Source organism: Bombina bombina, chromosome 1 (assembly GCF_027579735.1).
Source record: "Bombina bombina isolate aBomBom1 chromosome 1, aBomBom1.pri, whole genome shotgun sequence".
NCBI lineage: Eukaryota > Metazoa > Chordata > Amphibia > Anura > Bombinatoridae > Bombina > Bombina bombina.
In genome coordinates this window covers 338,401,602-338,427,154 of record NC_069499.1, presented here as the reverse complement: position 1 = coordinate 338,427,154, position 25,553 = coordinate 338,401,602, and the positions used below count along the sequence as shown (strand labels likewise).

At 40.3% G+C, this 25,553-nt stretch overlaps 1 protein-coding gene across 2 annotated transcripts in view; it reads left to right on the top strand.

Moving 5' to 3' along the window:
- Positions 1-25,553, top strand: part of TMBIM1 (transmembrane BAX inhibitor motif containing 1) — a 249,393-nt gene that overhangs the window by 208,290 nt on the left and 15,550 nt on the right. For both annotated transcript variants that reach the window (XM_053698127.1, XM_053698125.1), the window contains exon 10: positions 9,874-9,969. In XM_053698127.1, coding sequence (XP_053554102.1) covers positions 9,874-9,969 — 96 coding nt within the window. The remainder of the gene's footprint in view (positions 1-9,873; positions 9,970-25,553) is intronic.

Here is a 25,553-nt window from a genome sequence, read left to right as displayed (position 1 = left end):
TCTGGCGGTACTAAGACCGCAAGGAATATCGGTAGCTCCGTACCTAGACGACATTCTGATACAAGCGTCAAGTTTCCAAGCTGCCAAGTCTCATACAGAGTTAGTTCTGGCATTTCTAAGGTCACATGGGTGGAAGGTGAACGAAGAAAAGAGTTCTCTATTGCCACTCACAAGAGTTCCCTTCTTAGGGACTCTTATAGATTCTGTAGAAATGAAAATTTACCTGAAAGAGGACAGGTTAACAAAACTCCTAAATGCTTGCCGTGTCCTTCATTCCATTCCACACCCGTCAGTGGCTCAATGCATGGAGGTAATCGGCTTAATGGTAGCGGCAATGGACATAGTACCCTTTGCACGCCTGCATCTCAGACCACTGCAATTGTGCATGCTAAGTCAGTGGAATGGGGATTACTCAGATTTGTCCCCTATGCTGAATCTGGATCAAGAGACCAGAAATTTTCTTCTATGGTGGCTCTCTCGGCCACATCTGTCCAGGGGGATGCCCTTCAGCAGACCAGATTGGACGATTGTAACAACAGACGCCAGCCTGCTAGGTTGGGGCGCTGTCTGGAATTCCCTGAAGACTCAGGGATCATGGACTCAGGAGGAGAGACTCCTTCCAATAAACATTCTGGAATTAAGAGCAGTTTTCAATGCCCTTCTGGCTTGGCCTCAGTTAGCAGCTCTGAGGTTCATCAGGTTTCAGTCGGACAACATCACGACTGTGGCTTACATCAACCATCAGGGAGGGACAAGGAGTTCCCTAGCGATGATGGAAGTCTCAAAGATAATTCACTGGGCAGAGTCTCACTCTTGCCACCTATCAGCGATCCACATCCCAGGCGTGGAGAACTGGGAGGCGGATTTCCTAAGTCGCCAGACTTTTCATCCGGGGGAGTGGGAACTTCATCCGGAGGTGTTTGCCCAAATACTTCGGCGTTGGGGCAAAGCAGATCTGGATCTCATGGCGTCTCGCCAGAACGCCAAGCTTCCTTGTTACGGATCCAGGTCCAGGGACCCGGGAGCGGTACTGATAGATGCTCTGACAGCACCTTGGGTCTTCAACATGGCTTATGTGTTTCCACCCTTCCCGATGCTTCCTCGATTGATTGCCAGGATCAAACAGGAGAGAGCATCGGTGATTCTAATAGCGCCTGCGTGGCCACGCAGGACCTGGTATGCAGATCTAGTGGACATGTCATCCTGTCCACCTTGGTCTCTGCCTCTGAGACAGGACCTTCTGATTCAGGGTCCTTTCAAACATCAAAATCTAATCTCTCTGAGGATGACTGCATGGAGATTGAACGCTTTATTTTATCAAAGCGTGGATTTTCGGAGTCAGTAATTGATACCTTAATACAGGCTAGGAAACCTGTTACCAGGAGAATTTACCATAAAATATGGCGTAAATACTTGCATTGGTGCGAATCCAAGAGTTACTCATGGAGTAAGGTTAGGATTCCTAGGATATTGTCTTTTCTAAAAGAAGGTTTAGAAAAGGGTTTATCTGCTAGTTCTTTAAAGGGTCAGATCTCAGCTCTGTCCATCCTTTTACACAAACGTCTGGCAGAAGTTCCAGACGTTCAGGCTTTTTGTCAGGCTTTGGCCAGGATTAAGCCTGTGTTTAAGACTGTTGCTCCGCCGTGGAGCTTAAACTTAGTTCTAAATGTTTTACAGGGTGTTCCGTTTGAACCCCTTCATTCCATTGATATCAAGCTGTTATCTTGGAAAGTTCTGTTTTTAATGGCTATTTCCTCGTCTCGAAGAGTCTCTGAGTTATCGGCCTTACATTGTGATTCTCCTTATCTGATTTTTCATTCAGACAAGGTAGTTCTGCGTACTAAACCTGGGTTATTACCTAAGGTAGTCACTAACAGGAATATCAATCAAGAGATTGTTGTTCCATCATTGTGCCCTAACCCTTCTTCAAAGAAGGAACGACTTCTGCACAATCTGGACGTCGTCCGTGCCCTGAAATTTTATTTACAGGCAACTAAAGACTTTCGTCAAACTTCTTCCCTGTTTGTCGCTTATTCTGGACAGAGGAGAGGTCAAAAAGCTTCAGCTACCTCTCTCTCTTTCTGGCTTCGTAGCATAATACGTTTAGCCTATGAGACTGCTGGACAGCAGCCTCCTGAAAGAATTACAGCTCATTCTACTAGAGCTGTGGCTTCCACTTGGGCCTTTAAAAATGAGGCCTCTGTTGAACAGATTTGCAAGGCTGCAACTTGGTCTTCACTTCACACCTTTTCCAAATTTTACAAATTTGACACTTTTGCTTCTTTGGAGGCTGTTTTTTGGGAGAAAGGTTCTTCAGGCAGTGGTTCCTTCTGTGTAAAGATCCTGCCTGTCCCTCCCGTCATCCGTGTACTTTTAGCTTTGGTATTGGTATCCCATAAGTAATGGATGACCCGTGGACTGACTACACTTAACAGGAGAAAACATAATTTATGCTTACCTGATAAATTCCTTTCTCCTGTAGTGTAGTCAGTCCACGGCCCGCCCTGTTTTACGGCAGGTCTAAATTTTAAATTAAACTCCAGTCACCACTGCACCCTATAGTTTCTCCTTTCTCGTTTGGTTTCGGTCGAATGACTGGGTATGACGTAGAGGGAAGGAGCTATATAGCAGCTCTGCTTGGGTGATCCTCTTGCACTTCCTGTTAGGGAGGAGATATAATCCCATAAGTAATGGATGACCCGTGGACTGACTACACTACAGGAGAAAGGAATTTATCAGGTAAGCATAAATTATGTTTTTCAGTAAACTTATACAAGGTTTTGTTCTCTCACTTGCCTCACAATCCTCTCTGCCTGCATATTTGGTTTGTTTGTTTTTTTGTGTGCTCTAAAATGCAAATGATTATCTTTATTTATTTAAAACCATATTTTCTAAATTATGGAGACAAAAATAGGGACACCTATCCCGAACCAACCACATACAATCATATTTCATGGCCTGTCCAAACTAAAAGACAAAGCGAAAAAGAGTCTGCTTTATATAATGCTAAACAGTGCCAAAACACTGATCCCTAGATATTGGAAAACCCACACCATTCCTACTTTGGAGGAGTGGAAAACCCAAGTAGAATGACTTCTACAACTTGAAAGATACCGTTTCCTGAGAAACTGAAAGAGTGAAAATTCATGATTACATGTTGGAGAGGTGGAAATCTGAAACACCCTGAATCTTTAAACTATCTGTTTGTCCTAGAGGCCACACTAGGACCTAGGTGGTGTGTTTTTTTTTTTTTCTCTTTCTTTCTCCTCCTATTTAACCCCTCACATACACACACACACCTTTAGGCCTGGTCTTGTCTACTCATCTTTGCGACACAATAATTGTTTATCTGGTTCTCATTCCTTGAATGATGCTCTGGTTATAAAAACTATTTTTCTCCAACATAGGTGTGTCCGGTCCACGGCGTCATCCTTACTTGTGGGATATTCTCTTCCCCAACAGGAAATGGCAAAGAGCCCAGCAAAGCTGGTCACATGATCCCTCCTAGGCTCCGCCTTCCCCAGTCATTCTCTTTGCCGTTGTACAGGCAACATCTCCACGGAGATGGCTTAGAGTTTTTTGGTGTTTAAATGTAGTTTTTATTCTTCAATCAAGAGTTTGTTATTTTAAAATAGTGCTGGTATGTACTATTTACTCTGAAACAGAAAAGAGATGAAGATTTCTGTTTGTAAGAGGAAAATGATTTTAGCAACCGTTACTAAAATCGATGGCTGTTTCCACACAGGACTGTTGAGAGGAATTAACTTCAGTTGGGGGAAACAGTGAGCAGACTTTTGCTGCTTGAGGTATGACACATTTCTAACAAGACGTGGTAATGCTGGAAGCTGTCATTTTCCCTATGGGATCCGGTAAGCCATTTTTATTAAATGAGAATAAAGGGCTTCACAAGGGCTTTAAAGACTGGTAGACGTTTTTCTGGGCTAAAACGATTGATTTATAAGCATTTTTAATACTTCATAGCTTTGAGGAGTTATTTTATTCTTGGGAATTATGTAAAATAACCGGCAGGCACTGTATTAGACACCTTTTTCACTGGGGGCCTTCTCTAATCATAGGCAGAGCCTCATTTTCGCGCCTCTATTGCGCAGTTGTTTTTGGGAAGCAAGGCATGCAGATGCATGTGTGAGGAGCTCAGATACATAGAAAAAGCTTACTGAAGGCGTCATTTGGTATCGTATTCCCCTTTGGGCTTGGTTGGGTCTCAGCAAAGCAGATACCAGGGACTGTATAGGGGTTAAATATAAAAACGGCTCCGGTTCCGTTATTTTAAGAGTTAAAGCTTTCAAATTTGGTGTGCAATACTTTTAAGGCTTTAAGACACTGTGGTGAAATTTTGGTGAATTTTGAACAATTCCTTCATACTTTTTCACATTTTCAGTAATAAAGTGTGTTCAGTTTAAAATTTAAAGTGACAGTAACGGTTTTATTTTAAAACGTTTTTTGTACTTTGTTATCAAGTTTATGCCTGTTTAACATGTCTGAACTATCAGATAGACTATGTTCTGTATGTGAGGAAGCCAAGGTTCCTTCTCATTTAAATAGATGTGATTTATGTGACACAAAATTTAGAGAAAATGATGCCCAAGATGATTCCTCAAGTGAGGGGAGTAAGCATGGTACTGCATCATCCCCTCCTTAGTCTACGCCAGTCTTGCCCACACAGGAGGCCCCTAGTACATCTAGTGCGCCAATACTCCTTACTATGCAACAATTAACGGCTGTAATGGATAATTCTATCAAAAACATTTTAGCCAAAATGCCCACTTATCAGCGTAAGCGCGACTGCTCTGTTTTAGATACTGAAGAGCATGACGACGCTGATGATAATGGTTCTGAAATGCCCCTACACCAGTCTGATGGGGCCAGGGAGGTTTTGTCTGAGGGAGAAATTTCAGATTCAGGGAAAATTTCTCAACAAGCTGAACCTGATGTGATTACATTCAAATTTAAATTGGAACATCTCCGCGCTCTGCTTAAGGAGGTGTTATCTACTCTGGATGATTGTGAGAATTTGGTCATTCCAGAGAAATTATGTAAGATGGACAAGTTCCTAGAGGTCCCGGGGCCCCCCGAAGCTTTTCCTATACCCAAGCGGGTGGCGGACATTGTAAACAAAGAATGGGAAAGGCCCGGCATACCTTTTGTCCCTCCCCCTATATTTAAGAAATTGTTTCCTATGGTCGACCCCAGAAAGGACTTATGGCAGACAGTCCCCAAGGTCGAGGGGGCGGTTTCTACTCTAAACAAACGCACTACTATCCCTATAGAAGATAGTTGTGCTTTCAAAGATCCTATGGATAAAAAATTAGAGGGTTTGCTTAAAAAGATGTTTGTTCAGCAAGGTTACCTTCTACAACCAATTTCATGCATTGTTCCTGTCACTACAGCAGCGTGTTTCTGGTTCGATGAACTAGAAAAGTCGCTCAATAAAGATTCTTCTTATGAGGAGATTATGGACAGAATTCATGCTCTCAAATTGGCTAACTCTTTTACTTTAGACGCCACTTTGCAATTGGCTAGATTAGCGGCGAAAAATTCAGGGTTTGCTATTGTGGCGCGCAGAGCGCTTTGGCTAAAATCTTGGTCAGCGGATGCGTCTTCCAAGAACAAATTGCTTAACATACCTTTCAAGGGGAAAACGCTGTTTGGCCCTGACTTGAAAGAGATTATTTCTGATATCACTGGGGGTAAGGGCCACGCCCTTCCTCAGGATAAGTCTTTCAAGGCTAAAAATAAACCAAATTTTCGTCCCTTTCGCAGAAACGGACCAGCCCCAAGTGCTACATCCTCTAAGCAAGAGGGTAACACTTCTCAAACCAAGCCAGCCTGGAGGCCAATGCAAGGCTGGAACAAAGGTAAGCAGGCCAAGAAACCTGCCACTGCTACCAAGACAGCATGAGATGTTGGCCCCCGATCCGGGACCGGATCTGGTGGGGGGCAGACTTTCTCTCTTTGCTCAGGCTTGGGCAAGAGATGTTCCGGATCCTTGGGCGCTAGAAATAGTCTCCCAAGGTTATCTTCTGGAATTCAAGGAGCTTCCCCCAAGGGGGAGGTTCCACAGGTCTCAATTGTCTTCAGACCACATAAAAAGACAGGCATTCTTACATTGTGTAGAAGACCTGTTAAAAATGGGAGTGATTCATCCTGTTCCATTAGGAGAACAAGGGATGGGATTCTACTCCAATCTGTTCATAGTTCCCAAAAAAGAGGGAACATTCAGACCAATCTTAGATCTCAAGATCCTAAACAAGTTTCTCAAGGTTCCATCGTTCAAAATGGAAACCATTCGGACAATTCTTCCTTCCATCCAGGAAGGTCAATTCATGACCACGGTGGATTTAAAGGATGCGTATCTACATATTCCTATCCACAAGGAACATCATCGGTTCCTAAGGTTCGCCTTTCTGGACAAGCATTACCAGTTTGTGGCACTTCCATTCGGATTAGCCACTGCTCCAAGAATTTTCACAAAGGTACTAGGGTCCCTTCTAGCGGTGCTACGACCAAGGGGCATTGCAGTAGTACCTTACTTGGACGACATACTGATTCAAGCGTCGTCCCTACCACAAGCAAAGGCTCATACGGACATTGTCCTGGCCTTTCTCAGATCTCACGGGTGGAAAGTGAACGTAGAAAAAAGTTCTCTTTCTCCGTCAACAAGAGTTCCCTTCTTGGGAACAATAATAGACTCCTTAGAAATGAGGATTTTTCTGACAGAAGCCAGAAAATCAAAACTTCTAAGCTCTTGTCAAGTACTTCATTCTGTTCTTCTTCCTTCCATAGCACAGTGCATGGAAGTAATAGGTTTGATGGTCGCGGCAATGGACATAGTTCCTTTTGCGCGAATTCATCTGAGACCATTACAACTGTGCATGCTCAGTCAGTGGAATGGGGATTATACAGACTTGTCTCCGACGATACAAGTAGATCAGAGGACCAGAGATTCACTCCGTTGGTGGCTAACCCTGGACAACCTGTCACAGGGGATGAGCTTCCGCAGACCAGAGTGGGTCATTGTCACGACCGACGCCAGTCTGGTAGGCTGGGGCGCGGTCTGGGAACCCCTGAAAGCTCAGGGTCTTTGGTCTCGGGAAGAATCTCTTCTCCCGATAAACATTCTGGAACTGAGAGCGATATTCAATGCTCTCAAGGCTTGGCCTCAGCTAGCAAAGGCCAAATTCGTACGGTTTCAATCAGACAACATGACGACTGTTGCGTATATCAACCATCAGGGGGGAACAAGGAGTTCCCTGGCGATGGAAGCAGTGACCAAAATCATTCAATGGGCGGAGACTCACTCCTGCCACTTGTCTGCAATCCACATCCCAGGCGTGGAAAATTGGGAAGCGGATTTTCTGAGTCGTCAGACATTTCATCCGGGGGAGTGGGAACTCCATCCGGAAATCTTTGCCCAAATAACTCAATTGTGGGGCATTCCAGACATGGATCTGATGGCCTCTCGTCAGAACTTCAAGGTTCCTTGCTACGGGTCCAGATCCAGGGATCCCAAGGCGACTCTAGTAGATGCACTAGTAGCACCTTGGACCTTCAACCTAGCGTATGTATTCCCACCGTTTCCTCTCATCCCCAGGCTGGTAGCCAGGATCAATCAGGAGAGGGCATCGGTGATCTTGATAGCTCCTGCGTGGCCACGCAGGACTTGGTATGCAGACCTGGTGAATATGTCATCGGCTCCACCATGGAAGCTACCTTTGAGACAGGACCTTCTTGTTCAAGGTCCGTTCGAACATCCGAATCTGGTTTCACTCCAACTGACTGCTTGGAGATTGAACGCTTGATTTTATCAAAGCGAGGGTTCTCAGATTCTGTCATTGATACTCTTGTTCAGGCCAGGAAGCCTGTAACTAGAAAAATCTACCATAAAATATGGAAAAAATATATCTGTTGGTGTGAATCTAAAGGATTACCATGGAACAAGATAAAAATTCCTAAGATTCTATCCTTTCTTCAAGAAGGTTTGGAGAAAGGATTATCTGCAAGTTCTTTGAAGGGACAGATTTCTGCTTTATCTGTTTTACTTCACAAAAAGCTGGCGGCTGTGCCAGATGTTCAGGCTTTTGTTCAGGCTCTGGTTAGAATCAAGCCTGTTTACAAACCTTTGACTCCCCCTTGGAGTCTCAATTTAGTTCTTTCAGTTCTTCAGGGGGTTCCGTTTGAGCCCCTACATTCCGTTGATATCAAGTTATTATCTTGGAAAGTTTTGTTTTTGGTTGCAATTTCTTCTGCTAGAAGAGTTTCAGAGTTATCTGCTCTGCAGTGTTCTCCTCCTTATCTGGTGTTCCATGCAGATAAGGTGGTTTTGCGTACTAAACCTGGTTTTCTTCCGAAAGTTGTTTCTAACAAAAACATTAACCAGGAGATAGTCGTGCCTTCTTTGTGTCCGAATCCAGTTTCAAAGAAGGAACGTTTGTTGCACAATTTGGATGTAGTGCGTGCTCTAAAATTCTATTTAGATGCTACAAAGGATTTCAGACAAACTTCTTCCTTGTTTGTTGTTTATTCTGGTAAAAGGAGAGGTCAAAAAGCAACTTCTACCTCTCTATCTTTTTGGCTTAAAAGCATCATCAGATTGGCTTATGAGACTGCCGGACGGCAGCCTCCTGAAAGAATCACAGCTCATTCCACTAGGGCCGTGGCTTCCACATGGGCCTTTAAGAACGAGGCTTCTGTTGATCAGATATGTAAGGCAGCGACTTGGTCTTCACTGCACACTTTTACCAAATTTTACAAATTTGATACTTTTGCTTCTTCTGAGGCTATTTTTGGGAGAAAGGTTTTGCAAACCGTGGTGCCTTCCATCTAGGTGACCTGATTTGCTCCCTCCCATCATCCGTGTCCTAAAGCTTTGGTATTGGTTCCCACAAGTAAGGATGACGCCGTGGACCGGACACACCTATGTTGGAGAAAACAGAATTTATGTTTACCTGATAAATTACTTTCTCCAACGGTGTGTCCGGTCCACGGCCCGCCCTGGTTTTTTAATCAGGTCTGATGATTTATTTTCTTTAACTACAGTCACCATGGTATCATATGATTTCTCCTATGCAAATATTCCTCCTTTACGTCGGTCGAATGACTGGGGAAGGCGGAGCCTAGGAGGGATCATGTGACCAGCTTTGCTGGGCTCTTTGCCATTTCCTGTTGGGGAAGAGAATATCCCACAAGTAAGGATGACGCCGTGGACCGGACACACCGTTGGAGAAAGTAATTTATCAGGTAAACATAAATTCTGTTTTATAAAGTTGAATAACTGTTCTGTACATTTGAGCTATTACCGTTTTAAAGACACTTTATTATAGAACATGTTAACTTTTACTTTATCCTTACAAGAAAGGGACTCTAATACTTATTAACAAAGAACATTTTTCTGTAGTAATCCAAGGTCTATGTTGGTATATATATCTGACTTTGTATCTATTGCATTTTATAATAAAGCTCATTTAAAACCATAAAAAAACAAATTCTGATTACATAACTGTACTATCTTCTAATGATACCATGTATATAAAATATTACAAATTATGTAAAACTACCTTTAGTTTGCATGTATAAGCTGTATTATGACATGTAAATATGACCTAAATAACATAAGATATTGTTGTTTACTTTTGGTCTCTGTTCAATTTTACAGATGCAAATATACAAATATTCCTTTATCCAAATTATTCCACAAGCCAAACCTTTTTTGGTTAAGCAACTTGGATAAAGTGGGGGGCGGTGTGTATGTATATATATATGTATATATACACATATGTATAATATAGCTATAGTTTTTTTTTTTCTGTTTTAACTCACTGTTTTCTTGTATTTTTTTGTTTTTGTTTTTGTCAGGTGGACTTTACCTCCTGTGCAGGATTGTTTTCTGTCCTGGGAATCGTCGTCTTTGTTACTGGAATTATAACGGCCATCGTTCTTGCTTTCAAATATGTGAGTTTACAACCAGTTGGGAGTTTTTAGGAACGTAGAAGTAGCTTGGCAGTAAGATGAGTTGGTGGAGTAAAGAAGCAGAGGAGAACCAGTGGATAGGAAACCGTATTAAGTTGGAGGACAGCAATCCAATGCAAAGGGGGAAAAAAAGTTGTAACATAGCGTGAGGAACAACAGTAAAAAGAAAAGTTTATTACTAATGCACACAATGTAGATGATATCACAGATGCCAAAAAGGATAGAGGAGGGTGGGGTTGGAAAGCGGAAGAGCCTTTTCTTTGTTTTGTTTTGTTTTTTGTTTTTTTGTTTCAAGAAGTTTTTACCACCTAATAAGTGAGGTACTGCTCAAAACAACATCATGTCAGCATTACACATAGACCAGATGTCCTGCAAGGCCTAAAAGTTAAAGATGTGTTGTAACCAGCACAGGAAACCAAACCACCACAAGCATTCCATAGGCAAACTGCAACCAGTGTTCAGTTGTTGGTATTTTAAACATACATGCTGGGCTAATCCTTACCCATTTCAGACTAAAGACCAAAGCATTTTTGCCATCAATACATTTAAACAGAAATAGAGCCTTCTTTTTTTTATTTACCTATTAAATAAATTTCTTTCATGTAATTAGCAAGAGTCCATGAGCTAGTGACGTATGGGATATACATTCCTACCAGGAGGGGCAAAGTTTCCCAAACCTCAAAATGCCTATAAATACACCCCTCACCACACCCACAAATCAGTTTTACAAACTTTGCCTCCTATGGAGGTGGTGAAGTAAGTTTGTGCTAGATTCTACGTTGATATGCGCTCTGCAGCAGGTTGGAGCCCTGTTTTCCTCTCAGCGTGCAGTGAATGTCAGAGGGATGTGAGGAGAGTATTGCCTATTTGAATGCAGTGATCTCCTTCTACGGGGTCTATTTCATAGGTTCTCTGTTATCGGTCGTAGAGATTCATCTCTTACCTCCCTTTTCAGATCGACGATATACTCTTATATATACCATTTCCTCTACTGATTCTCGTTTCAGTACTGGTTTGGCTTTCTACTACATGTAGATGAGTGTCCTGGGGTAAGTAAGTCTTATTTTCTGTGACACTCTAAGCTATGGTTGGGCACTTTTATATAAAGTTCTAAATATATGTATTCAAACATTTATTTGCCTTGACTCAGGATGTTCAACATTCCTTATTTCAGACAGTCAGTTTCATATTTGGGATAATGCATATGAATAATTCATTTTTTTCTTACTTTAAAAATTTGACTTTCCCTGTGGGCTGTTAGGCTCGCGGGGGCTGAAAATGCTTCATTTTATTGCGTCATTCTTGGCGCGGACTTTTTTGGCGCAAAAATTATTTTCTGTTTCCGGCGTCATACGTGTCGCCGGAAGTTGCGTCATTTTTGACGTTCTTTTGCTCCAAAAGTGTCGGCGTTCTGGATGTGGCGTCATTTTTGGCGCCAAAAGCATTTAGGCGCCAAATAATGTGGGCGTCTTTTTTGGCGCAAAAAAATATGGGCGTCACTTTTGTCTCCACATTATTTAAGTCTCATTGATTTTTTGCTTCTGGTTGCTAGAAGCTTATTCTCTGGCATTTTTTTCCCATTCCTGAAACTGTCATTTAAGGAATTTGATCAATTTTGCTTTATATGTTGTTTTTTCTATTACATATTGCAAGATGTCCCACGTTGAAGCTGAGTCAGAAGATACTTCTGGAATATCCCTGCCTGGGGCTGGAGCTACCAAAGCTAAGTGTATCTACTGTAAACTTATGGTATCTGTTCCTCCAGCTGTTCTTTGTACTGTTTTGTCATGACAAACTGTTTATGCAGATAATATTTCCTTTAAGTACTGTTACATTACCTGTTGCTGTTCTGCCAACATCTAATACTCAGAGTGTTCCTGATAACATAAGAGATTTTGTTTTTTAAATCCATTAAGAAGGCTATGTCTGTTATTCCTCCTTCTAGTAAATGTAAAAAGTCTTTTAAAACTTCTCATTTTTCAGATGTATTTTTAAATGAACATCATCATTCTGATTCTGATAATGGTTCTTCTGGTTCAGAGGATTCTGTCTCAGAGGTTGATGCTGATAAATCTTCATATTTATTTAAAATGAAATTTATTCGTTCTTTACTTAAAGAAGTCCTAATTGCTTTAGAAATAGAGGATTCTGGTCCTCTTGATACTAAATCTAAACGTTTAGATAAGGTTTTTAAATCTCCTGTAGTTATTCCAGAAGTTTTTTCCTGTCCCTAGTGCTATTTCTGAAGTAATTTCCAGGGAATGGAATAATTTGGGTAATTCATTTACTCCTTCTAAACGTTTTAAGCAATTATATCCTGTGCCATCTGACAGATTAGAGTTTTGGGACAAAATCCCTAAAGTTGATGGGGCTGTCTCTCCTCTTGTTAAGCGTACTATTCCTACGGCAGATGGTACTTCCTTAAGGATCCTTTAGATAGGAAAATTGAATCCTTTCTAAGAAAAGTTTACTCTTGTTCAGGTAATCTTCTTAGACCTAGGATAAACACAGAAATATGGCGCTAATTACTAAAGGAAAAACCTTGACCACTCTAGAACAGTCACCCCAGGACTGTGACAGTTAAATCTAAAGCAAAGGAATATAGAGGGCGCTAAAAGCTAAGTTCTCCACCACATTTAGTCAATTATGGAAATAAACACAATGGATTTAGGGTAACAACTTTACTATCGAATAGAATTAAAATGCAATATTATTACAATACAATACATAAGAGAAAATAAAGGGACGTCTCCCTGATTTTAAAAATAATAAAAAAGGACTGGAGTACCACCTTAAAAATGTTTAAAAAAGGTATTTTGCATATGTTTGATTTGATACAATGTGAATAAAGGTATCAGTCAAACTCAAAAATCAGTCTGTCCCAATTTATGATATGTGGTTACAAAGTTTCTTATAGTAGCTGTTCACCAAATGTTGCAACTGTGACAGATAGGGTCAGCGTGAATTTTTTTTAAAGTATAGCCCCCTTTGGGGAGAATTAGACGATGGAAGACACCTTAGTATCAGATCTTTTTTTCTTACTCACACTTTCTTTTCAAAGTAGCTTATTGACGATTTTATGGCTCACGGCTTTGGAGATTGGACACAGGCAAACAGCGTCTCCCAATGTTGATCACCTTTGCTGGTGTCGGCTGAACCCGGTCAGTGTGAATGAAGACTGCTCGTTACTCCAGCGTTTGTAGTGCGCCAAGTTGATCCCAGTCCAGAGGGGATAAAAGAAATTCACACACCCGCACTTAGCGTGATACACGCGCGGGCAAAGATATAGAAAGCTAGGTACCTAGATTTTCAAATTTGTGGTTAAAGTCCTTAGCAGGATACAACACAGATACAATCTACGCGTTTCACCCGTTAGATAGGGCTTTTTCAAGATACTCGTTGTTCCCTGGACGGAATTTAAATATCCGCTGAAGTGTGTTCATTGGTTGTGGCTCTTTTCTGTTTAAGGTGGAAGTTGATCAGAGTTGATTTTTCTTAAGGTGGATTTATTCTAATGTTCTCGTGTTCTCATCCAAAAAGGTCACAACACCACATATTGTATAGTGGTTTTACTAAACCAATTTTAAAATTTAAAAAAGTTTTCCAGACCCAACTCGCTGCAGTTACCAGCAGCAAGAACTAACTTCAGTTCTTGCTGCTGGTAACTGCAGCGATTTGGGTCTGGAAAACTTTTTTAAATTTTAAAATTGGTTTAGTAAAACCAATATACAATATGTGGTGTTGTGACCTTTTTGGATGAGAACACGAGAACATTAGAATAAATCCACCTTAAGAAAAATCAACTCTGATCAACTTCCACCTTAAACAGAAAAGAGCCACAACCAATGAACACACTTCAGCGGATATTTAAATTCCGTCCAGGGAACAACGAGTATCTTGAAAAAGCCCTATCTAACGGGTGAAACGCGTAGATTGTATCTGTGTTGTATCCTGCTAAGGACTTTAACCACAAATTTGAAAATCTAGGTACCTAGCTTTCTATATCTTTGCCCGCGCGTGTATCACGCTAAGTGCGGGTGTGTGAATTTCTTTTATCCCCTCTGGACTGGGATCAACTTGGCGCACTACAAACGCTGGAGTAACGAGCAGTCTTCATTCACACTGACCGGGTTCAGCCGACACCAGCAAAGGTGATCAACATTGGGAGACGCTGTTTGCCTGTGTCCAATCTCCAAAGCCGTGAGCCATAAAATCGTCAATAAGCTACTTTGAAAAGAAAGTGTGAGTAAGAAAAAAAGATCTGATACTAAGGTGTCTTCAATCGTCTAATTCTCCCCAAAGGGGGCTATACTTTAAAAAAAATTCACGCTGACCCTATCTGTCACAGTTGCAACATTTGGTGAACAGCTACTATAAGAAACTTTGTAACCACATATCATAAATTGGGACAGACTGATTTTTGAGTTTGACTGATACCTTTATTCACATTGTATCAAATCAAACATATGCAAAATACCTTTTTTAAACATTTTTAAGGTGGTACTCCAGTCCTTTTTTATTATTTTTAAAATCAGGGAGACGTCCCTTTATTTTCTCTTATGTATTGTATTGTAATAATATTGCATTTTAATTCTATTTGATAGTAAAGTTGTTACCCTAAATCCATTGTGTTTATTTCCATAATTGACTAAATGTGGTGGAGAACTTAGCTTTTAGCGCCCTCTATATTCCTTTGCTTTAAATCTTCTTAGACCTGCTATATCCTTAGCGGATGTTGCTGCAGCTTCATCTTTTGGTTAGAAGCTTTAGCGCAACAAGTAACAGATCATAATTCTCATAGCATTTTTATTCTTCAACATGCTAATAATTTTATTTGTAATGCCATCTTTGATATCATTAGAGTTGATGTCAGGTATATGTCTCTAGCTATTTTAGCTAGAAGAGCTTTATGGCTTAAGACTTGGAATGCTGTTATGTCTTCTAAGTCTACTCTGCTTTCCCTTTCTTTCCAGGGTAATGATCGTTTTCATTCCTTTTGTCACAACAAGGAACAAAAACCTGATCCTTCATCCTCAGGAGCGGTATCAGTTTGGAAACCATCTCAAGTCTGGAATAAATCCAAGCCTTTTAGAAAATCAAAGCCAGCTCCTAAGTCCACATGAAGGTGCGGCCCTCATTCCAGCTCAGCTGGTAGGGGGCAGATTACGTTTTTTCTAAGAAATTTGGATCAATTCCGTTCACAATCTTTGGATTCAGAACATTGTTTCAGAAGGGGACAGAATTGGCTTCAAGATAAGGCCTCCTGCAAAGAGATTTTTTCTTTCCCGTGTCCCAGTAAACCCAGCGAAGGCTCAAGCATTTCTGAAATGTGTTTCAGATCTAGAGTTGACTGGAGTAATTTTGCCAGTTCCAGTTCTGGAACAGGGACTGGGGTTTTTATTCAAATCTCTTCATTCTACCAAAGAAGGAAAATTCCTTCAGACCAGTTCTGGATCTAAAAATATTGAATCGTTATGTAAGGATACCAACATTCAAAATGGTAACTGTAAGGACTATCCTGCCTTTTGTTCAACAAGGGCATTATTTGTCTACTATAGTTTTACAGGATGCATATCTGCATATTCCGATTCATCCAGATCACTATCAGTTTCTGAGATTCTCTTTCCTAGATAAGCATTACCAGTTTGTGGCTCTGCCGTTTGGCCTAGCTACAGCTCCAAGAATTTTTTACGAAGGTTCTCGGTGCCCTTCTGTCTGTAATCAGAGAACAGGGTATTGTGGTATTCCTTATTTGGACGATATCTTGGTACTTGCTTAGTCTTCATATTTAGCAGAATCTCATTCGAATCGACTTGTGTTGTTTCTTCAACATCATGGTTGGAGGATCAATTTACCAAAAAGTTCATTGATTCCTCAGACTTAGGTAACCTTTTTAGGTTTTCAGATAGATTCAGTATCCATGACTCTATCTTTGATAGACATGAGACATCTAAAGTTGATATCAGCTTGTCGAAACCTTCAGTCACAATCTTTCCCTTCGGTAGCCTTATGCATGGAAATTCTAGGTCTTATGACTGCGGCATCGGACGCGATCCCCTTTGCTCGTTTTCACATGCGGCCTCTTCAGCTCTGTATGCTGAACCAGTGGTGCAGGGATTACACAAAGATTTCTCAATTAATATCTTTAAAACCGATTGTACGACACTCTCTGACGTGGTGGACAGATCACCATCGTTTAGTTCAGGGGCTTCTTTTGTTCTTCCGACCTGGACTGTAATTTCAACAGATGCAAGTCTTACAGGTTGGGGAGCTGTGTGGGGGTCTCTGACGGCACAAGGGGTTTGGGAATCTCAGGAGGTGAGATTACCGATCAATATTTTGGAACTCCGTGCAATTTTCAGAGCTCTTCAGTCTTGGCCTCTTCTGAAGAGAGAATCGTTCATTTGTTTTCAGACAGACAATGTCACAACTGTGGCATACATCAATCATCAAGGAGGGACTCACAGTCCTCTGGCTATGAAAGAATTATCTCGAATTCTGGTTTGGGCGGAATCCAGCTCCTGTCTAATCTCTGCGGTTCATATTCCAGGAATAGACAATTGGGAAGCGGATTATCTCAGTCGCCAAACGTTGCATCCGGACGAATGGTCTCTTCACCCAGAGGTATTTCTTCAGATTGTTCAAATGTGGGAACTTCCAGAAATAGATCTGATGGCTTCTCATCTAAACAAGAAACTTCCCAGGTATCTGTCCAGATCCCGGGATCCTCAGGCGGAGGCAGTGGATGCATTATCACTTCCTTGGAAGTATCATCCTGCCTATATCTTTCCGCCTCTAGTTCTTCTTCCAAGAGTAATCTCCAAGATTCTGAAGGAATGCTAGTTTTGTTCTGCTGGTAGCTCCAGCATGGCCTCTCAGGTTTTGGTATGCGGATCTGGTCCGGATGGCCTCTTGCCAACCGTGGACTCTTCCGTTAAGACCAGACCTTCTGTCGCAAGGTCCTTTTTTCCATCAGGATCTCAAATCCTTAAATTTAAAGGTATGGAGATTGAACGCTTGATTCTTGGTCAAAGAGGTTTCTCTGACTCTGTGATTAATACTATGTTACAGGCTCGTAATTCTGTATCTAGAGAGATATATTATAGAGTCTGGAAGACTTATATTTCTTGGTGTCTTTCTCATCATTTTTCCTGGCATTCTTTTAGAATTCCGAGAATTTTACAGTTTCTTCAGGATGGTTTAGATAAAGGTTTGTCCGCAAGTTCCTTGAAAGGTCAAATCTCTGCTCTTTCTGTTCTTTTTCACAGAAAGATTGCTAATCTTCCTGATATTCATTGTTTTGTACAAGCCTTGGTTCATATTAAACCTGTCATTAAGTCAATTTCTCCTCCTTGGAGTTTGAATTTGGTTCTGGGGGCTCTTCAAGCTCCTCCGTTTGAACCTATGCATTCATTGGACATTAAATTACTTTCTTGGAAAGTTTTGTTCCTTTTGGCCATCTCTTCTTCCAGAAGAGTCTCTGAAATGTCTGCTCTTTCTTGTGAGTCTCCTTTTCTGATTTTTCATCAGGATAAGGCAGTGTTGCGAACTTCTTTTGAATTTTTACCTAAGGTTGTGAATTCCAACAACATTAGTAGAGAAATTGTAGTTCCTTCATTATGCCCTAATCCTAAGAATTCTAAGGAGAAATCATTGCATTCTTTGGATGTTGTTAGAGCTTTGAAATATTATGTTGAAGCTACTAAGACTTTCCGAAAGACTTCTAGTCTATTTGTCATCTTTTCCAGTTCTAGAAAAGGCCAGAAAGCTTCTGCCATTTCTTTGGCATCTTGGTTGAAATCTTTAATTCATCATGCCTATGTTGAGTCGGGTAAAACTCCGCCTCAGAGGATTACAGCTCATTCTACTAGGTCAGTTTCTACTTCCTGGGCGTTTAGGAATGAAGCTTCGGTTGATCAAAATTGCAAAGCAGCAACTTGGTGTTCTTTGCATACTTTTTCTAAATTCTACCATTTTGATGTGTTTTCTTCTTCTGAAACAGTTTTTGGTAGAAAAGTACATAGCAGCTGTTTCAGTTTGAATCTTCTGCTTATGTTTTCATTTAAACTTTATTTTGGGTGTGGATTATTTTCAGCAGGAATTGGCTGTCTTTATTTTATCCCTCCCTCTCTAGTGACTCTTGCTTGGAAAGATCCACATCTTGGGTAGTCATTATCCCATACGTCACTAGCTCATGGACTCTTGCTAATTACATGAAAGAAAACATAATTTATGTAAGAACTTACCTGATAAATTCATTTCTTTCATATTAGCAAGAGTCCATGAGGCCCACCCTTTTTTGTGGTGGTTATGATTTTTTTGTATAAAGCACAATTATTCCAATTCCTTATTTTTTATGCTTTCGCACTTTTTTTCTTATCACCCCACTTCTTGGCTATTCGTTAAACTGATTTGTGGGTGTGGTGAGGGGTGTATTTATAGGCATTTTGAGGTTTGGGAAACTTTGCCCCTCCTGGTAGGAATGTATATCCCATACGTCACTAGCTCATGGACTCTTGCTAATATGAAAGAAATGAATTTATCAGGTAAGTTCTTACATAAATTATGTTATATATATATATATTTATTTATTTTTTCCAGTAGACAACCCTAAGTATTGATCTAGGACCATTTTGGTATATTTCATGCCATCATTTCACAGACAAATGCGATCAAATAAATAAAATTGTTAATTTTTTCACAAACTTTAGGTTTCTCACTGAAATTATTTACATACTGCTTGTGCAATCATGATGGCACAAATGGTTGTAAAAGCTTCTCTTGGATCTCCTTTGTTTAGAAATAGCAGGCATTTATGGCTTTGCCATTGCTTTTTGGTAATTAAAAGGCCGCTAATTGCAGCTGTGCATCACCCTTTTATTATTCCCGGCAGTGAAGGGGTTAATCAGGTAGCTTGTAAGGTTAATTTTAGCTTTAGTGTAGAGATTACCACCCCACCTGACACTTCCTACCCCCCAGATAATTCCCAAACAGCTCTCTTCCCTCCCCCCTCTAACTAGTTTCTGCCATCTTAGGTACTGGCAGCTGTCTGCCAGTACCCAGTTGTCTATCATTTTTATTTCTAATTGGATAATAAAAATAAAAAAAATTTCTGTAGTGTAGCTGCCCCCCCTCCCATTTACCCGACCAACCTTCTATGGTCTTTTCCCCCACCCTCTATTCCCCCCTCTCTTTCCCCCTCCCTCACGCTTTCTGCATTTATTTTTCCTATAGCATAGCGGTCCCACCCGTTCCCGCCCCTCCTTCTCATCTCCAGGGATGGGCCTCCCACTCGCCTCCCTCTTAACTTTCCCAAACTACCAACGACCGGCACCATCGCTACCTGATGCAGAGAGGGACACAGAGTGTCACTCTCTGCATTGGTAACTCTGCAAGTCTATTTCTGCTAGTGGGGCATGCAGAAATAGCGCAATGTTGCTACTTTTAGCAAATTCGCTGCAGAGAGAGGCCCAGGACAGCAGCGTCGTACAGGGTACGGCACTGGTCCTTAAGGGTTTAAAGACACAGTAAAGTCAAAATTAAACTGAATCGGATTAGACAGAGCACAACATTTTAAACAACTGTCCAATTTACTTTAGTTGGCAATTTTGCTTAGTTCTTTTGGTATCCTTTGTTAAAGAGTAATCCTCAGTGAGCTGAGGAGTATGCACGTGTCTTTAGCCATATGGCAGTAGTGTTTGCAACATTGTTTATAACAGGGTGATAAAACAAATACAAGAATACAGAAAAGTGACCAATGAAAGAAAGCCTTGAGTGGTCAGAAATAAGTGACTAATGAGAGAAGTCCAGATATCCATAAAGTGTCCAATAAGTGGCTATTCCTCCTCTTTGCTCTTTGATGCAAAACAGAGAGAAAAAGTTCCAAACTAGAAGAAACTGAAGTCCAAATAAACATTTATTACAGTAGAAAAATATCAGGAGAAAAGTAATCTTGAGCGATGAGAATGTTTTAAGTTTATTGAAACTGTAGTAACTTGAAGAAGTCTGTAGGGTTTTGAAGGGTGAAGTCTATGCATTTGATAGTTGAAACTTAGTCCAGGTTTGATCCAGAAGCTTAGATCCCTGTAGAGGAAGTATTTGATGCTGAAAGATATAAAAAAAAATAATTAGTAACTGTTAATAAATAAATGAATAATAATGCATAAGAGTAGGGAAACTTGGGAGGGAAAATATTCGTTACTTTCTCTTTAATAAAATTAAACCATAATCAGACAAAGTTAATAATTGAACAATACTGTAACATGTACTCTAAGAGAAGCAAAGAGAAAAGAGAAGGAATAGCCACTTGGACACTTTATGGATATTTGGACTTCTCTAGTTGGTCACTCTCATATCTGACCACTCAAGGCTTTCTTTCATTGGTCACTTTTCTGTATTCTTGTATTACTATGTATTTGTTTTAATATTGCGATTTGCGTTTAAGAGCTGTCAGAGCATTAAAGGAAAAGGTTAAGCAAAATATATAATTGCAATAAAACTGGATAGTTGTTTAAAACTGCATGCTCTATCCGAATCACTAAAGTTTATTTTTGACTTTACTGTCCCTTTTAATGTGTTGTTACATTGGGATATGATTGCATGTAATTTACTTATAAGGCTGATGATCCAGATGATGATGGTTAACTTTAAAAAGATTGACTTGTTACTTTCAAGTGGAATAAAAATAACACCTAAACACTCTAGTCTAGAAATAAATAAAAAATGTAAAAAAGCATCACAAACCTGTTAAATTGCCTAGACTCCAACTGTCCCTATTTAAGAAGGTCAATCCCTTATTCTGAGTTCTGTCCCTCTGAGAAAGTTATATGTCCCTATTTGCAGAATGTCCTTTAGCCCAACACATTGCCCACTAGCTGCCCATAATCCCACTCCTTCCAAAAGTTCCAGCACCTAGGGATTAAATATATTGGTCAGTATTGTAAAACCCACTTCAACAGTACTTTCAGTGCATTTAGGACTAAAAAATCAATTACTCAATCAAAATCTAAAGCAAGTTAGGCTTTATTGACACTATGGTTTGGCACTTTATGTATTAATATAAAGTTCTAAATATATGTATTGTACTTATATTTGCCATTAGTCAGGTTTATATATATTTCCTTTTGCAGACTATCATTTTCATGTTTAGGAAAAAACATATTTAGGAAAATATTTTTCTAACCTGGGGTTTAGTCTTTTTTTCCAATTGACTGCTTTCTCATTCAATTTTCACGGGCAAAATTAGGCTCGCGAGGTCGCAAAATGCTGATGTTTATTGCGTCATTTTTGGAGCAAGATTCTTTTGGCGCAAAGGTACATCCGGTGATGCAAATTCGTCTTTTCCGGTGTTTTAGTTGATGCCAGGTTTCCTTGCAAAAGGTTGCGTCTGCCATGACACAAGTTGCATCATTTCCAGATGTTACCGCCAAAAAAATTCATTTTGTGCTGTGCATCCGACAACATACTGAATTATCCTCCTCTGATGAGGCTCTATCTGGCTCAGAAGATCCTACCTCAGATATTGACACTATGGTTTGGCATGAGTCAGGTTTATGTTTATTTCCTTTTGCAGACTATCAGTTTCATATTTGGGGAAAAACATATTAAGGAAAATATTTTTCTTACCTGGGGTTTAATCTTTTTTTTCAAATTGACTGCTTTCTCATAAAATTTTTGCACAATGCTGATTTTTATTGCATCACTTTTGGCGCGAAGGGAGGTCCGGTGATGCAAATGTGTAATTTCTGGCGTCTTAATTGATGCCGAGTTTCCTTGCACAAGGTTGCGTCTGCAATGACAAGAGTGTATCATTTCCGGAGTGTGTCATTTTTCATTTTGCGTTGTGCGTCATACTTGGCGCCAAATAATTTCATTATTTAAAACCCCATTTCCTATATGCCTCTTGCCTTTTTCTTTGTCAGAGGGCTATGCTGTTTGCATTTTTCCCCATTCCTGAAACTGCCATATAAGTAAATTGATAATTTTGCTTTATATGTTTTTTTTTCTCTTACATTTGCAAGATGTCTCAATCTGATCCTGTCTCAGAAACCACTGTTGGAACCCTGCTGCCTACCAAAGCTAAGTGTATCTGTTGTAAATTTGTGGAGATTATATCTCCAGCTGTGGTATGTAATAGTTGTCATAAGCTTTTACATGCAGAGACTGTATCCATCAGTACTAGTACAATGCCCGTTGTTCCTTCAACATCTAATGTACATGATATCCCTGTGAATATAAAATATTTTATTGCTGATTCAATTCAGAAGGCTTTGTCTGCTATTCCGCCTTCTAATAAATGTAAAAGGTCTTTTTAAACTTCTCATAAGGTTGATGAAATTTCAAATTACTAACATACTGAATTATCCTCCTCTGTCGAGGATCTCTCTGATTCAGAAGATCCTACCTCAGATATTGACACTGACAAATCTACTTATCTCTTTAAGATGGAGTATATTTGTTCCTTGGATATTGAGGAAACTACTCCTCTTGATACTAAAACTAGTAAACGTTTAAATTCTGTTTATAAACCTCCTGTGGTTACTCCAGAGGTTTTTCCAGTTCCTAATGCTATTTCTGATATGATTTCAGAGGAATGCAATAGGCCTGGTTCTAATTGTATTCCTTCTTCTAGGTTTAAAAGTTGTATCCTTTGCCAGCAGTTAGATTGGCATTTTGAAAAAAAAAATCCCTTTTGCTTGTTTTCATATGAGACCTCTTCAGCTTTGTATGCTGAATCAATGGTGCAGGGATTATACAAGGATATCCCAATTAATATCCTTAAATCCCAATGTTCTACTCTCTCTAACTTGGTGGTTAGATAACCATTGTATAGCTCAAGGGGCCTCTTCTGTTCGTCCAACCTGGACTGTAATAACAACAGATGCAAGTCTTTCAGGTTAGGGAGGTGTCTGGGGTTCTTTGACAGCACAAGGGGTTTGGAAATCTCAAGAGGCGAGGTTACCAATCAATATTTTAGACTCGGGGTCTTCCAGAAATAGATCTGATGGCTTCTCATCTAAACAAGAAGCTTCCAGGTAATTGTCCAGGGATCCTCAGACAGAGTTGGTGGATGCGTTAGCAGTTCCTTGGTTTTACCAACCTGCTTATATCTTCCCACCTCTATTTCTTCTTCCTAGAGTGATCTCCAAGATCATCATGGAACAATCGTTTGTGTTTCTGGTAGCACCAGCATGGCCTCACAGGTTTTGGTATGCTGATCTTGTCCGGATGTCCAGTTGCCAACCTTGGCCTCTTCCTTTAAGACCAGACCTTCTGTCTCAAGGACCGTTTTTCCATCAGGATCTCAAATCGTTAAATTTAAAGGTATGGAAATTGACCGCTTAGTCATAGTGGTTTCTCTGACTCAGTGATTGATGCTAGGTTACAGGCTCGTAAATCTGTTTCTAGGAAGATTTATTATCAAGTTTGGAAGACTTATATTTCATGGTGTTCTTCTCATAAATTCTCCTGGCATTCTTTTAGAATTCCTAGAATTTTACAGTTTCTTCAGGATGATTTGGATAAAGGTTTGTCTGCAAGTTCCTTGAAGGAACAAATCTCTGCTCTTTCTGTTTTATTTCACAGAAAGATTGCTAAGCTTCCCGATATTCACTCTTTTGTACAGGCTTTGGTCCGTATCAAGCCTGTCATTGAATCAATCTCTCCTCCTTCGAGTCTTAATTTGGTTTTGAAGGCTTTACAGGCTCCTCCTTTTGAGCCTATGCATTCTTTGAATATTAAACTACTTTCTTGGAAAGTGTTGTTCTTTTTGGCTATCTCTTCAGCTAGAATACTTTCCGAGTTATCTGCTCTTTCTTGTGAGTCTCCTTTTCTGATTTTCCATCAGGATAAGGCAGTTTTGCAGACTTCATTTAAGTTTTTACCTAACGTTGTGAATTCTATCAACATTACTAGGGAAATTGTTGTTCCCTCTTTGTGTCCTAATCCTAAGAATTCTTTGGAGAGATCCTTACATTCTCTGGATGTTGTAAGAGCTTTGAAATATTATGTTGAAGCTACTAAAGATTTCAGGAAGACCAGGGTCGGCTCTAAGGGGGGACATTGGGGGGCAATGCCCCCCCAAATGAAATGCTGTGCCCCCCAGGGCAAAATAAGTGATTTTAATTTATTTATTTTTTTACATTTTAAAAGTGACGGAACGTCCAGGGTCCCAAATGTCGCATCAACCATTTGCAGCCACTGGACCCTGGAGATCCGCCACTGGAGGGCCCAGCTAATCTCTTTACTCTCTTCTATTTACAACCAGATAACAAATAAAGTTGCATTTCCCTGCTGGTGCTCTCACAGTTAACCTAGGGCTTGCAATGCCCCTCCTCCTGCTAGCCCACTTACTACAGAGCTGAAGTGAAATGATGACATCATCAGACCTCTGCAGGAAGTGCTGGGAGAAGCTAACAGTCAGTGAGAGGGAAGGCAGAAGTAATTTTGTGAAAACAAAGCCGTATAACCAATGTGTGTGTGGGAGTAGTATCCCTTCCCTATTGTGATTTATATCCTGGCAGCCACAGATAAAGAAGCAAATTGGGAATTCCTTGGTTTCCCCACTGCAGGTCACACAAAACAAGTGTGCATAGTGCCTGCTTTATCTGCAGTGATCAGTGTAAAATGTGTGTCAGATTATAGGTGTGTGTATATATATATATATATATATATATATATATGTGTGTGTATATGTATATATATATATATATATATTGTGTGTGTATATATATACTGTATGTACTGTGTGTGTGCTGGTAAATATCATTAATAATATCTGTACAAGTAATGTACTGCTTGGGACTCAAACTTATTGTCATGTAAAAGCTTATTTGATCATTAGTAGGGTCATTGGTAGAGCTACACATGCAAACAGTGTCCGCTGGCTGTGTCATATGTGGGAGACATTCCTGAGATATGACAAATGTAAGCCCTGCACTGCCATAAATCTGGTAAATGTAACTGCTGCGGCACTGCCAGACATCTTATAAATGTAACCCCTATACTACTTGAGATATGACACATGTAACCGCTGCACTTCCAGAAATATAAACAAATCTAACTCCTGCACAGCCAGAGATCTGATAAATGTAACCCCTGAACTGCCACAGTAGGTCTGCTCTTATTTTGACTCTCATACATGCTTTTTAAATGCGTGCCCCCTCGTGAAAAAAAATGCCCCCCATTTCATTCGTTCTGGAGCCGACCCTGAGGAAGACTTCTAGTCTATTTGTTGTCTTTTCTGGTGCTAGGAAAGGTCAGAAAGCTTCTGCCATTTCCTTGGCATCCTGGTTAAAGCTTTTGATTCATCAGGCTTATTTGGAGCTGGGTCAGGCCCCACCTCAGAGAATCACAGCTCATTCTACTAGATCAGTTTCCACTTTGTGGGCTTTTAAGAATGAAGCTTCAGTTGATCAGATTTGCAAAGCAGCAACTTAGTCTTCTTTGCATCCATTTACTAAATTCTACCTTTTTGATGTATTTGCTTCTTCAGAAGCAGTTTTTGGTAGAAAAGTTCTTCAGGCAGCTGTTTCAGTTTGATTTATCTGCTTATGTTTTAAGTTTTT